This window comes from Petaurus breviceps, unplaced genomic scaffold (assembly GCF_028583685.1).
Source record: "Petaurus breviceps papuanus isolate PSGF00001 unplaced genomic scaffold, PetGlider_PUasm1.0 175, whole genome shotgun sequence".
Classification (NCBI taxonomy): Eukaryota; Metazoa; Chordata; class Mammalia; order Diprotodontia; family Petauridae; genus Petaurus; species Petaurus breviceps.
In genome coordinates, this window is record NW_027185764.1 from 10,854,385 (window position 1) to 10,869,260 (window position 14,876).

The 14,876-nt window shown below is 36.2% G+C and overlaps 1 protein-coding gene and 1 pseudogene across 1 annotated transcript in view; both read left to right on the forward strand.

The window, feature by feature from the left end:
• The first annotated feature begins 221 nt into the window (after nt 1–221).
• Nucleotides 222–2,226, forward strand: LOC138158659 (eukaryotic peptide chain release factor GTP-binding subunit ERF3A pseudogene; annotated as a pseudogene).
• Nucleotides 2,227–10,386: 8,160 nt separating this feature from the next.
• The window catches only part of LOC138159038 (cytochrome P450 3A4-like), a 46,076-nt gene continuing 41,586 nt past the window's right edge, over nt 10,387–14,876 (forward strand). Inside the window, exon 1 of the mRNA XM_069085380.1 lies at nt 10,387–10,655. Within this exon, the coding sequence (XP_068941481.1) occupies nt 10,585–10,655 (71 nt within the window). The 5' untranslated portion in view covers nt 10,387–10,584. The remainder of the gene's footprint in view (nt 10,656–14,876) is intronic.

The following is a 14,876-nucleotide window of genomic DNA, read 5'->3' on the forward strand; positions in this document are numbered from 1 at the left end:
TTACTGGCACTTTGTGGTTTACTGTTTCTTCATTTTCAGGTTAGAGACTGACTCAGTCATAAGGTAATGGTAATATCCTAAGGAAATTATTGGGGCATGGAAAAATTACCTGTCAGATCTATGGGTATGGGAAGAGTCATGACCAAATAAGTGACAGAAAGTTTCATGGGAGATAAAATGAATAATTTTGAGTATAAAAGATTAAAAAAAGATTTTATAGGGCTGCAAACTACCAGGGCAAAGCACCTGTGGAACTTTCTCAAGAAGAACAGTCAGTGTTGTATGAAGGTTCAAATTCAGCTGTTAGCATGGAAGTTTCAGAACCTGTTGTAGAAAATGGAGAGACAGAAATGTCCCTAGAAGAATCATGGGAGCATAAAGAAGAACCTAGGGAAGCAGAGCTGGGGGGCCTTCAGAGGAGAGTGTCCCAGAAACGATGATGGAGGAGGAAGAAGAATTACCAAAACCGAAATCTGTGGTCGCACCACCAGGTGCACCTAAAAAGGAACATGTAAATGTAATATCCATTGGTCATTTAGATGCTGGTAAATCAACTATTGGAGGACAAATAATGTATTTGACTGGGATGGTTGACAAAAGAACACTTGAAAAATATGAACGAGAAGCTAAAGAAAAAAACAGAGAAACTTGGTACTTGTCATGGGCCTTACACACAAATCAGGAAGAACGAGACAAAGGTAAAACTGTACACGTGGGCTGAGCCTACTTTGAGACAGAAAAGAAGCACTTCACCATCCTAGAAGCCCCCGGGCACAAGAGCTTTGTCCCCAACATGATTGGTGGTGCTTCCCAAGCTGATCTGGCTGTGCTGGTCATCTCTGCCCGGAAAGGAGAGTTTGAAACTGGGTTTGAAAAAGGAGGACAGACAAGAGATCATGCCATGTTGGCAAAAACAGCAGGTGTGAAACACTTAATAGTGCTCATTAATAAGATGAACGACCCAACAGTGAACTGGAGCAATGAAAGATATGAAGAATGTAAAGAAAAGTTGGTGCCATTTTTGAAGAAAGTTGGCTTCAATCCCAAAAAGGATATACACTTCATGCCCTGCTCAGGACTGACTGGTGCAAACCTTAAGGAGCAGTCAGACTTCTGCCCTTGGTATATTGGGTTACCATTTATTCCCTATCTGGATAATTTGCCAACCTTCAATAGATCAGTTGATGGACTGATCAGGCTGCCAATTGTGGATAAATACAAGGATATGGGCACTGTGGCCTGGGAAAGCTGGAATCGGGCTCTATTTGTAAAGGACAGCAGCTTGTGATGATGCCAAACAAGCACAACGTGGAAGTTCTTGGAATCCTTTCTGATGATGTAGAAACTGATTCTGTAGAGCCAGGTGAAAACCTCAAGATTAGACTGAAGGGAATTGAAGAAGAAATTCTTCCAGGATTCATACTTTGTGATCCTAATAATCTTTGTCATTCTGGACGCACGTTTGATGCCCAGATAGTGATTATTGAGCACAAATCCATCATCTGCCCAGGTTATAATGCAGTGCTGCACATTCATACCTGTATCGAAGAAGTCGAGATAACAGCCTTAATCTGCTTGGTAGACAAAAAAATCAGGAGAAAAAAGTAAGACATGACCACGTTTTGTCAAACAAGATCAAGTATGCATTGCCCGTTTAAGGACAGCAGGAACCATCTGCCTTGAGACCTTCAAAGATTTCCCTCAGATGGGTCGTTTTACCTTAAGAGACGAGGGGAAGACCATTGCAATTGGAAAAGTTCTGAAACTGGTTCCAGAGAAGGACTAAGCATTTTTCTTGATGAACCTGCACAATACTGTGAGGAAAATTGACTCTGCAAAAGCCTACTTCACACCACCTTCTCTTATTTTCTGCCCATCGATAAACTCCCCATATTTTGCAAAGACAAATTTCACAGCAAAAGTCCATGTTATGTCAGCTTTCTCATATTGAGAGCTCTGCTATGCCACTGTTGAATTTCCCTCAAAGTTTTTTTTCTCCCCCCAAATTCTGCTTCCTTGGACAGATGTGGCAATAACTTTGTAAGTGATGTGGACGTAATTGCCTACAATAATGAAAATCTAAAGGAGTTTTTTATTTTTAATTTTCCCCTTCTCCACATTTAGACATCTTTTTTTCCAGGCAGATCATTCAGAGTGTGCGAGTGTGTGTGCACATGTTACAAAGACAACTACCATGTTAATAAAGTATTCAATTTGAAAAAAAAAGATTTTATAGAAACAAAAGTAATTCAATATATGAATTGGTCACAGACCATGGGAGAGCTCAAAAGGGACTTTGAAAATCAAGTAAGAGGAGTAGAAGAAAAATTTGGAAGAGTAATAAGCATGATGCAAAAAAAAAATCATGAAAAATAAGTCAACAGCTTGCTAAAGGAGACCCAAAAAGATACTGAAGAAAATAACACCTTAAAAATAGACTAACCCAAATGGCAAAAGAAGCACAAAAATCCAATGAGTAGAAGAATGTTTTAAAAAGCAGAACTGGTCAAATGGAAATAAAAGGTCCAAAATTTCACTGAAGAAAGTAAGTCTTTCAAAATTAAAATGGAGCAAATGGAAACTAATGACTTTATGAGAAACCAAGAACTTATAAAACCAAACCAAAAGAAGAAAAAAAATAGAAGAATGTGAAAAATCTCATTGGAAAAACCACTGACCTTGAAAAGAGATCCAGCAGAGATAATTTAAAAATTATTGGACTATGTGAAATCCATGATAAAAAAGGTGCCTTGAAATCATCTTTCAAGAAATTATCAAGGAAAACTGTCCTGACATACTACAACCAGAGGGAAAAATAGAAATTTTAAGAATTAACCAATCATCTCTTGAAAGAGATCCCAAAAGGAAAAATCCTAGGACTATTGTAGCCAAATTCCATAGTTTGGGTCAAGGAGAAAATATTTTAAGCAACTAGAAAGAAACAATTAGAATAGTGTGGAAATACAATCAGGATAACACAAGAAGTAGCAGCTTCTCCATTAAGGGATAGAAGGGCTTGGAATATGATATTCTGGAAGTCAAAGGAACTAGGAATAAGACCAAAAATTACCTGACCAACAAAACTGAGTATAATATTTTGGGGGAAAATGGACATTCAATGAAATAGAGAACTTTCAAGCATTCTTGCTAAAAATACTAGAGCTGAACAGAATATTTGACTTTAAAATACAAGACTCAAGAGAAACATGAAAAGGTAATCAGGAAAGAAAAATCATTGAGCACATGATAAAGTTAAACTATTTGCATTCTTACATAGAAAGATGATGTTTGTAACTCATCAGACCTTTTTAAGTATTAGGATCATTGGAGGAAATATAGATAGATAGATAGATAGATAGATAGATAGATAGATAGATAGATAGATAGATAGATAGATAAATAGATAGATAGATAGATTAGATAGATGGCACAGGGCGAGTTGAATACGAAGACATGATATCTAAAAGATAAAATTAAGGGGTGAAAAAGGAATATATTGGGAGAAGGAGAAGGGGAAAGATAGAATGGAGTAAATTATCTTACCTAAAAGTGGCAAGAAAAAAGTTTCATAATGGAGAGGAATAGCAGAAAGGGAATGAGCAAACCTTGCTCTCATTGGATTTGGCTTAAGGAGGGAATAACACACACACTCAATTGGATATCTTACCCTTCAGGAAAGTGAGGTGGAAAGGAATAAGATGGGGGAATAATAAAAGGAAGGGAAGATTCAGGGAGGAGGTAGTCAGAAACAAACACTTTTGAAAAGGGACAGGGTCAAAAAGAGAAAAGAGAACAAATGGAAGGCAGGATAGGATGAAGGAAAATATAATCTTTCATAACATGATTATTGTGGAAGTGTTTTTCATAACTACACATGTATAACCTATAATGAATCTCTTACCTTCTCAATGGGGGGAGGAGAAGGGAACTCAAAGTTTTAAAAACAAATGTAAAAAATTGTTTTTACATGCAACTGGGAAATAAGACACATAGGCAATGCGGCAGAGAAATCTATTTGCCCTACAATAAAATAAGGAGAAAGGGGATAAGGGGGAGTTTATGATAAAAAGGAGGACAGACTTGGGTAAGGAGTAATCAGAATGCATGCCATCTTGGGGTGGGAGGAGGGGAGAAGTGGGGAGAAAATTTGGAATTCAAAATCTTGTGGAAATGAATGTTGAAAACTAAAAATTAATTAATGAAGTTTAATTCAATTTAATTTGATAAACATTAATTAAAAACCTACTTTGTGTTATGAATTAAGTTAAGTTCAATAGATATAAATAAAGTCTCTTCCTCCAAAGAACTCACAATCTAATTGAAGAAGACAATAAGTAAAAAGGAGATATCTGAGGTTTTTGGAAGTGGAAGAGAATGTATGCAGAATAGAAGTATGAGAATGGTGGGATAAGGAATAGGAGGTCAAGAATATTCTAGCAATCAGTGAAAAGAATTGAAAGGAAAGGAACTTAGCCTGATTTTAAACTATACTAATACAAAACCATATTTGTTAAAACACACACACACACAAACCAGAACACATGCAAAATAACTTGCTATTTGCTAACAAAAAGAGAAGTTGAGTAGTGGAAAAATTAGGGATACAATACAGAAAGAAATCATATCCAGTTATTGTTAAAAATGAAGATCCTAGATTTTGGAGCAAGAACTCAGTATTCAACAAAAACTGTTGGAAAAATAATCTAGAAGAAACCAGGTATACACCAATACCTAACATAATATATCAGGGTAAGTTCAAAATGAATACACAAGTAAGAGACAAAGAATATTAGAGGAGTAAGGAAAATTACTTGTTAGAGCTACAGATTGGGGAAGAGTTCATGGGCAAATAAAAGATGTAGAAGTTCACAGGAGTTAAAATAAACAATTTTGGTTACATAAGGTTAAAAGTGCATAAATAAATCTACTGCAGCTAAAATTAGAAGAAACTGGGAAAACATGCTTGTAGGAAATATCTCTGACAAAGGTTTCATTCTTTTATAATTATGTTAAAATGAAATAGTAAAACTTAAATACACAATAGAAAAGAAAAAGAAACATTATAAACTCAAATACTAAAACATATATACAAAATAAGGAAACAAAAAAAGTATTTCTCTTGGATATTTATTTCAAAATTTCAATTAAGTACAGTTTTTTGGCAACAAAATCCTGAAAGTCTGGCAATTTACTCAATGTTTATTTCTTTTTCGTTCAGAATTACTTTTAATATTGCTGGGTATAATATATTCTTCTGCAAACCCAGTTATTTTGATCTTTGATATATCTCCTTCCAAGATCTGCAATCTTTTAGTATCTTTTCTGCTAAGTCTTATGTGTCTCTAACTGTGGTTTTGTGACTCTTGTCCTTTGACTGGGAGTTTCAGAAATTGACTATGATATTCCTGTAGTTGTCCCTCACAGGATCTCTTTCAAGTGGTAATCAATAGATTTATTATATTTCTTATTTATCCTCTTGATTTAATTCATCAGAAAAATTTTCTTCAATTATTTTTTGTATTATTATATGAAGATTCCTTTTTTGATCATAGCTACCCAGTAGTACATTTATTACATTTTCTCTTCTTTATCTGCTCTCCTGATCAGTTTTTTTTCTTATGAGATGCTTTACATTCTATTTTATTTTGTTCATTCTTTATCTTTTGTTTTATATTCTCTTCATCTTTTAAGGCTTCACTTGCTTCCTCTTGCCCAATTCTGATTTTCAAGTAGTCATTTTCTTCCTTAAATTCTCAGAGATGAAGTGAAGATTGTGGATTAAAAGCAGGCCTTTGTTTGAGCTCTCCCTCAAACCCTTCTAAATACCTGTTTTAAAAAATGACTCTGGGGCAGCTAGGTGGTGCAGTGAATAGAGCACCTTCCCAGGAGTTGGGAGGACCTGAGTTCAAATCCAGGCTCAGACATTTAACACTTACTAGCCATGTGACCTTGGACAAGTCTTAACCCCAAATGCCCATCCAAAAAGAAAAAAAAAAGACTCTAAACAAATTCTATAGCAGCAGAAACCACAAAATGACAGAATGAAACTAATTTCCAGTCCAAGACAACCTGGAAATTTGACAGGAATGTTCTGTTGTACCAGTCTGAAAGAAGAGCTCAGTCCAGCATGGGTCACACTGACGAAGACTTGTGTATGTGTGATGTGTGTGTGTATGCATACACATATGTCTGGGGGCACAGGGTGAGTTGAATATGTAGGGACGAAATAAAAAAAATCAAATTATGGGGTGAGAGAGGAATGTACTAGCAGAGGGAGAAAGGAAGAGAGAAAATGCAGTAAATTATCTCGCATAAAAGAGACAAGAAAAAAACTATTACAGTGGAGGGGAAGAGGGGAAAGGTGAGAGGGAATGAGTGAACCTTACTCTCATCAGATTTGGCTTAAGGAGGGAATAACACAAACTCTCAATTGGGTATGGAAATCTATATATAAATTACACACACACACACATATGAGAGAGGGAGATGGAAGGGAGGGAAATGGGAGGAGGGGATTATCAGAAGAAAGCACTTTTGAGAAGGGACAGGGTCAAAGGAGAGAATAGAATAAGTGGGGGGTAATAGGGTGGAGGGAAATGTAGTTAGTCTTTTACATCATGACTATTATGGAAGTGTTTTGTGTGACTACACATATATAATCTATATTGAATTGCTTGCCTTTTCCATGAGGGTGGGAGAAGAGTGAGGAAAGAATAGAATTTGGAACTCAAAGTTTTAAAAATGAATGTTAAAAATGTTTTTGTATGCAACTTGGAAATAAGATATACAGGCAATGGGGTATAGAAATCTATCTTGCCCTACAGGAAAGTGGAAAGGAAGGGGAGAAGAAAAAAGGGTGGAATGGGTGAAAGAAAAGAGGGTTGATTGAGAGAACATGTAATCAGAATGCATGCTAAGTTGATGTTGGGGGAGAGGAGAGATGGGGAGAAAATTTAGAACTCAAAATTTTGTGGAACTAAATATTGAAAATGAAAAAATAATAAATTCTAAAAAGCTTATTTCCTTTTCTAATAGGTCAACATTTTTATACTTTTGATTTTCTTGGATTCTTCATTTTCTTTAGTTTTTCCTCTAATTTCTCTAATTTTATTTTTAATTATTTTTTAAGTTCTTCTTGGGCAGGGCACCATCTGACATTAGTTATTTTTTCAGGTAGAAGAGGATTTCTTTGCTTCACTATCTTCCTCTGAAAATGAACTCTGTTTTCTTTTCCCACAGTAACTTTCTATGGTAGGATACCTTCTCATTTGGTTGCTTATTTTTTAAAATTTATAGCAGCTTATTTTTTTAATCATCTCTAGTCCTGGGGTGTGGGAGATGGCACCTCTGCTTCAAGTCCTTCAGTTCACCCTTCTGGCATAGAACAGAAACCAAGACATCCAGCCTGCTGTAATTGGCTACAGTTAGCAGCATTCCCACCTTGGTGGTTCCTTCTCATCCAGAGTCACATCTTGGCAACACAACTGGGCTTGGCATTCCTTTTCAACAGAGGTTCCCTCAGTCTTCCCTTCCTTAGAAGCCTCCCTCCCCACACAGTCTAGGAGGTGGAGATTTTTGTGGTTGGGGCTGAGTATCTGTCTCAACCGAAGGAGCCCTAGGGCTAGCCTCTTGCTGTTACAGTGAAACTAGCCTGTAGGTGTTTAGACTTCAAAGGGCCCAAACCTCAGTCCAGGGAATTTTCTTCATATCTTCTTTGGTTGACCCAGGGGGACCACTGTTCTGTCCCATCTCTTGTAAGTTATTTTTTAACAGCTCTAAGTTCATCCTGAGGCACTATTTAGTCTTGTTTGTGGGAGAAAACTAGAGTGCTTGGAATTTTCTGACCTACTCCACCATATTCCTAGAATTCTTCTCAAAGGTCTCATTTCTAAGATATTTAGGGAATTTAGGTAAAATTTAAAGAACAAAACCATTAGCAAATTGATAAATTGCCATGTGAATAATCAGTTTTCTGTTGAATAACACCATGCTATAACTAGTCATATGAAAAATGCTCTAAGTCACTAATAATTAGGGAAATTCAAATTAAAACAACTCTGAGATATCATTTCACACTCATTAGATAGGCTATGTCAACAAAAGAGAGAATGATCAATGCTGGAGAAGCTGTGGGAAGCAGGTACATTAATGCACTATTGGTGGAACGGTGATCTGGTCTAACTATTTAATAAAGTGATTTGAAAGTGTGATCAAAATCTATGAATCTCACTATACATTTATAATTCTTCAATACTAGTTCTAGATTTACAACCTAAAGAAGTTAAAGAATGAGAAAAATGACACACATTTACATAAACATTTATAGTAGCTCTATTTGTTATAGCAAATAATTGAAAACTGAGTAGATATTTATCAATTGGGGAATGACTGAACAGGTTCTGGTATGGTGGAATAAATATTGTGTTGTAAGAAAAGATGAAGGGCAAGTTTTCAGAAAAACCTGTAAACCCTTGTTTGAACTGATACAAAGTGGAGTGAGCAGAACCAGGAGAGCAGTTCTTACAACCACAATATTATAGAAAACAGTCAACTTTAAAGTCTATGGAATGCTGTTAAGCACTATGACTAATGACATCAAAAGGACTAAGGATGAAATATGCTATCCAGCTTCAGGGCAGAGAGCTGATGCACTCAGAGGGCAGACTAAAGATTTTTTTTCAAACTTTCTTTTCTATTTTCGGAATATAGATGTGACTAGGATGGGAATTGGTTTTGAATCAACAAACATAATTGTAAGTGGTTTTGGGTTTTCTTGCATACATGATGGATAGGGGTGGGAAGAGAGGATACAGGGAGAGAATTTGGAGCTGAAAATAAAAGAAAAATTGAATTGAAAACAAAAAAATGGTATCATGTATTGCATGAAGATATCAGTTACACTATCCTCTACCATAGTCACATCCAATATAAAATACTGTGCCAGTAAGGGCCACCATATTTGAGAAATGACCCTTTAAAAAAAAGAAAGTATCTAAAGAAAGACAATCAAGATTGGCCGTGAACTTTAATCTATGCCATCTGAAGATCAAAGGAAGGAAGTGAGGATGCTTTACTTGGGGCAAAGGCAATTTAGGAATGTGTTCTAGCTGTCTTCAAAGGCTTTAAGGGTTGCCACATTGATGAGGGGTTAGATTTGATTTACATGGCAGCAGAGAATAGAACCAGGACCATCCATAGAAGTTACAGGGAGATAGATGCTGGCTTTATTGGAGTGAAAAATTCCTGAGGATTAGAACTATCCCAGATTGGAATTAGTTTGCCTCAGGAAGGAGGTTTGCCATCTTTGGAAGTCTTCAGAGAAAGGCTAGGTGATGCAGTGGATAGAATGCCAGCCCTGGAGTAAAGAGGATCTCAGTACAAATGCAGCTTTAGAAACTTATTAGCTGTGTAACCCTATATCCCTTAATTCCTCACCTATAAAATGAGATGGAGAAGGAAATAGCAAACTATTCCAGTATCTTTGCCAAGAAAGCCCTAACCACACTCACAAAGAGTCAGACACAACTGAAATAACTCAATAACTAACAAGAGAAAGACTGAATGAACACTTGCTTGGCCTGATGCAGACAAGATATTTCTTCATGTATTTGCTATAGTAAGATGGTGTTTCAGGTCCCTTTTAACTCTGGAATAATATGATTATGTGATTTAGGGAAGAAGATTAACAGAATTTATTTTCCTCTTCATAGTTGGAAGCAGGCAGTTAATTCATACCTAAGGCATTTTATTTGCTTTGGGATGATGTCTCTAACCCTGGTCAGCATGTGGGGTTTGATCACATTGTGAAGTTTCCATAGAGACTTCCCCCCAGGTATGTTTTTTTTCTGTGAGAGACTAAAGAATGGAAGACAGCCATTTCCTCCTCCTCACATTTCTGGGGTTTGCATATTATAGCTATAGTATGATCCCCCCCATTAGCATAGACCAATCTTAGTACTAGCTGACCATAGGTGCCAGATCTTGCATTCAAATGTATGCCTAATGAATCTGAGATCACCTCTTTTCTTCATGGTTCTATGACTCATGGCTTGCCTATGCTCATACAGCTATTAATTGTCACAGGCAGAATTTTCATTTTTGTATCCCAAGGACTAAGTGAAGCCCCGGGCACATATAATAAACAAATGCTTGTTTACTACTTCATTTGTACTTTAGACCCCCACAGAACTTTCGCTCCACTTTTGTTTTGTCAGCACTGTTTCTGATAAGGACCAAAGACATTTGTATCATTACCATTACGTATTTAAAATGGCTAAGGTTAATTATTGTTTTCTGAATTTAACTGACCCTCACAGGATTCATGTGCTTCTTTCCTACAATATGTCAATAAAGATAAACTCTGAGACTTCAGAGACGATGATTTGTATAGGATCCATAAAACCTCCTGACTGCATCGCAGTTTCATTTAACTCCACCCCTTGTTTTACAGTCTATATATTCCTTTCAAAATTTGTCAGGGTATTACAACAGCACTCCAAGTCGGAGTATTAAGAACTAAGGAACAAAGAGAGACAAGGAAAAGCGACAGAAATTAAAAAAAAAAACCGACTAGAGAGCGTGACAATGAACTTCATCCCAAGCTTAAGTGCTGGAACCTGGGCACTGCTTGTTGTCTTCCTGACTCTCCTGTTTCTGTAAGTGACAACCTCCTTCTCCCCCCTCCTGCCCCCCCTTACAATTTACCAAGGGATTAAACTCAGCTCCTTTGTGACTATCATAGGATTTTTCACAATGACTGGTTTCTAGTTCCTTCTAGTTTTTGCACCATGTACCTAAGGACATATTTGTTATTTTGGATTTCTGTAACTGATAAAGTTGACTTTCTTTGTTTACACAAATAAGTTTGACATAGTTTTTGAGAAGAAATACCAAGGGAAAGCTTTAAACTCTTTGATTAAAGGCTCTATTTTTCCTAAAAGAAGAGAACATGAGGATATTCCTGTGACTTTAGTCAAGTAATTTAAAAGCAAAGAAGAATCCTTAAAGAAACCTAAGTTCTTGTCAATTTTCTGTTTTTCTTTTCACCTTTGTGATTTTCTCCCTGTTATTTTAATGTTTACATTTTAAAAGGTATTTCCTTCTATCCAAAAATATACAGGTTATTCCCTAATGCTCATCTTGACAAAAACACTACTTTTTTCTATCGGCCAGTTTCTAGGTCTTCTGTTTGACTTGTTTCTACATTGTCTTTTTCAAATATTTTGGGGTGGGTTTGTCACCAAAAGTTGAGTGTTGTTCTGCTCCATTTGTCTCTTTTAACAAACACTGTCCTAGAAAGGTAGCAAACTAGAAAATTGCTTAATGTGATGGATACAAATCAGAGATGGAAACCTTTCTGTACAAAAAAATTCAAGTTGCTCAATTATATCTAGTGTTGCGATCCCCACAAGCTGATGAGACCCAAGGTCCTTACTGGCAGGAGAACAGGTAGAGACTCAGCAGCAAATATTGCAGCTTGAAAAACCTCAATATTTGCTTTCTTTGTTTTTTTAGGTTTCTGATGGCTTTAAGGATTGTTTTAAAATTATGTTCTACAGGATATAAATGTTTTGTGCTTAGGACTTTGTTTATTCCCTAGAATGTTGGTTTATTTACCATAAAATGTGGAAGCAGTCATTGCTAAATGTTAGAGGAAAATTCACAGGAGAACTTTCTACTTTTTCCTTTTTATTTTTCCTGCAAGTTCTAAATCATACTAATTAATTCAGGTAGCAGAAGTTGATATTCATATGTCTCTTGTATGCTGGGATTTTCAAAATTCCCTATAAGTGCATAGAGGGAACTAGGTGGTAATTCTCCATATGGACATAAAAAAATGACCAGCTTGGAATAAATGAAGTTGTTATTGAACAGGGAGATGGAATAATACCATAATACCAATATCCAGGTTTCTTTCTTAGAACTATTAGGAAACACTATAAGGTCACAAAACTGGCAAAATATGAACCTTAGATGCTGTGGAATCCTTCTACATTCATGCCAAAATCACAGTAACACTGATGGCTTAGGAGGTTCTTAGCACATTTATAAAAGATGATGCTCCTTGCTTAGCTAGGTTGCACAGTGAATAGAGCACCAGCCCTGGAGTCAGGAGCACCTGAGTTCAAATCTGGCTTCAGACATTTAACACAAAAAACTAATGGTGTGACCTTGGGCAAGTCACTGAACCCCACTTTCCCTACCTTGCCCCCCTCCAAATACCAAAAAAAAAAAAAAAGATAATGCTCTCAGGAGTGAAAAGGCTTAAATTCAGAACTTTCTCTTGATGCTCACTTATCTATGTGATCTTGACCAAGGATCTTAAATTGCTGAGCCTCAGTTTCCTCATTCATATAATTAGAGGATTCTGAAGATGGACATAGAAGTTTCCTAATACTCCAGATTTATTATTCTATTATCTGAAGTCCCATAATGGAAGTCAGAACACTCAGTGTGTGCGACTTTGTGCCATTGCTGACTGATGGTAATGATCTACTACAGTATTTACAGAAGCATAGGATATGAGAGCTAGAAAAGACCTAGGTGATTATCCTCTATAACTCCCTCATTTGACAGATGAGGACCTTGAGGGTAAAGCAAGAAAAGAAGCCTGCCTAAGAATACAACACAACTTAACACAGACATAATAAAGTAGCATGATATGATATAGTCTATTCATGAAGCCAAACTACTTTGAGGTCATAATCACCAAATAGATAAGCTAAGCAAAAAATTAGGGAAACTATATCCTAGATGAGGAAATAATGTCAATACTAAATATGCAGAAGATGAATGGTTGCTTTAAAGAACCAAGGTTATTTTTAAAAAATTATTTGAAACTCTATTGTGAGGCAAAAACTTAATGAGTTGAGCCTTTGAAACAAATATCACAGTCTTGTCCCACACTGCAACCTATATCAAAATAGAATCATGTGAAGTAGTAAATAAAAATAGGAAGGTAAATAAAAAGGAAGAAAGTAACATAGTTCCCATCCAGACTTTTTAGAATTTTTTTTATCATATTTGAACCAATATTCCTTTGCTCGTTTCTTTTTTCTTCTCATTTTTTCTTCTCTTTTATGTAAGAGAAGACATAATATAAAGGTGTAATCATTCTAGTTTTGCTGAATTTGCTATATCTTATCTCACAATTGACCTTCCCTATTTCCTTGTATAGATTAAACATAATTATTGTGGGAGTTGCTGTTGTATTTTATGATGATTACATGCCATAATTAGGTTAGCCAACTTTGAACATAATAATTGTGTCCAAGTTTAGGTTTTTCAAAATAAAGAACATATGAATATATTTTACATGCATGAGTAATTTTAAAATTTTATATTTGTTTCTGTGATACAATACAGGTAGAGGACTCTCTTGATTAAAAGTCATATTCTGTTTTGTGACTCTTACAATGTATGGGGACATTGCTCTCCAAAAGATATTTTTGATTCTGAAGTCCTACCAACAATGTATGAGAATATCTGATTCCTCTTAATCCACCAAAAGTGGATATGACCATTGCAGATATAGTTACAAAGGTCTTCAATATATTCTGGTTTAGGATAATGAATTCAAAGGCATCTGCAAATGGAAATATAAAGGAGCTCACCACCTACCTTCTTGACTTGAACTCTATTACTGAACATTGTCCCTATCAATGTAAACACCTTCAGCAAGCCTGTCTTATTTTTCAATACAAAAGTCTTTGAGGAAATAAAGCTGTGGGTCTCCAAAAGCATATTGGATAGGTACATGATGAACTTGAATAAGTAGTGTCATGTAATGAAGGAAGGAAGAAAGGACATTAGGAAGGAAAGTGAAAAGGAAATATGGGTGTAAGAAAGAAAGACTTTTCCAAGCATGTGCTATATTCCAGGTACTGTGGCACACACTTCAACAATATACTCATTTGTTTCTCCAACAATCCTGAAAGGCAGATGCCATTATTATCCCTATTTTGCAACTGAGAAATCTGAGGCAAATAGAAGTTAACTAACTTGCCAAGGATCACACACGTACTTAGTTGTAGCCATATTAGCTGTATTTGAACCTAGGGTTCCTTACTCTAAATCCATTGTTCTAGATGCCAGGTCACTTGGATTTGAATAAGTAGTGGCACAACAATATGCTGAAAGACGTGTTTTACATCTACCCCCGCTCCCCCCCCCCGACACAATTACTGATTTTTTGTAATTAAATGTGAGCATGTTCAATCTATTAAAGAGAAAGTTTTCTAGAGGAAAGGGTGGTCAATAATAACAAATGGAAAATGAAAAATGACAAAAGAACTTTGAAAATTGAAGAAAATTCATTGAACTTAATTAATTTCATGATTAAGAGCTTGCTACTGCCATTGGAGGAAGCAATTTCAGTTGAATAATGAGATCATAAATCAAAATGCAAGCTAAGGTAGGATAGCCTAGAGTGAATCACACCTTCATCCCCCAGACTAGGGCAGAGCTTGGAGGGAAGTCTGAGATCTGTGCTCAAAACTCTGAAAAAAGTCTGCAGCACATGGACACCTAGAGATGATCATGAACTCAGCTCAACACCAAGGAGCAGCTTAGGGCTTGGGAAAACCTGCTTACCCGTCACTCAGTGCCCAAAGCCCCCAGGTGGACTTAATGTCCTACTGAGGAAAACAGTATGGGAAACTCCAGAGGGTCTATCATTAGAGACTCAACTCCAAAAGTTCTCTAAGCTAGGTCTGCAATGCCAGGTTGCCTAGACCCAATGAGTGAAGGAATGACTAAACAAACAAATAAAAAAGATAATAATTACTAAGAGACAAAAGTTACCCAAGCAGCAAGTCAGGAAGAAGACAATATCTATCTATCTATCTATCTATCTATCTATCTATCTATCTATCTAT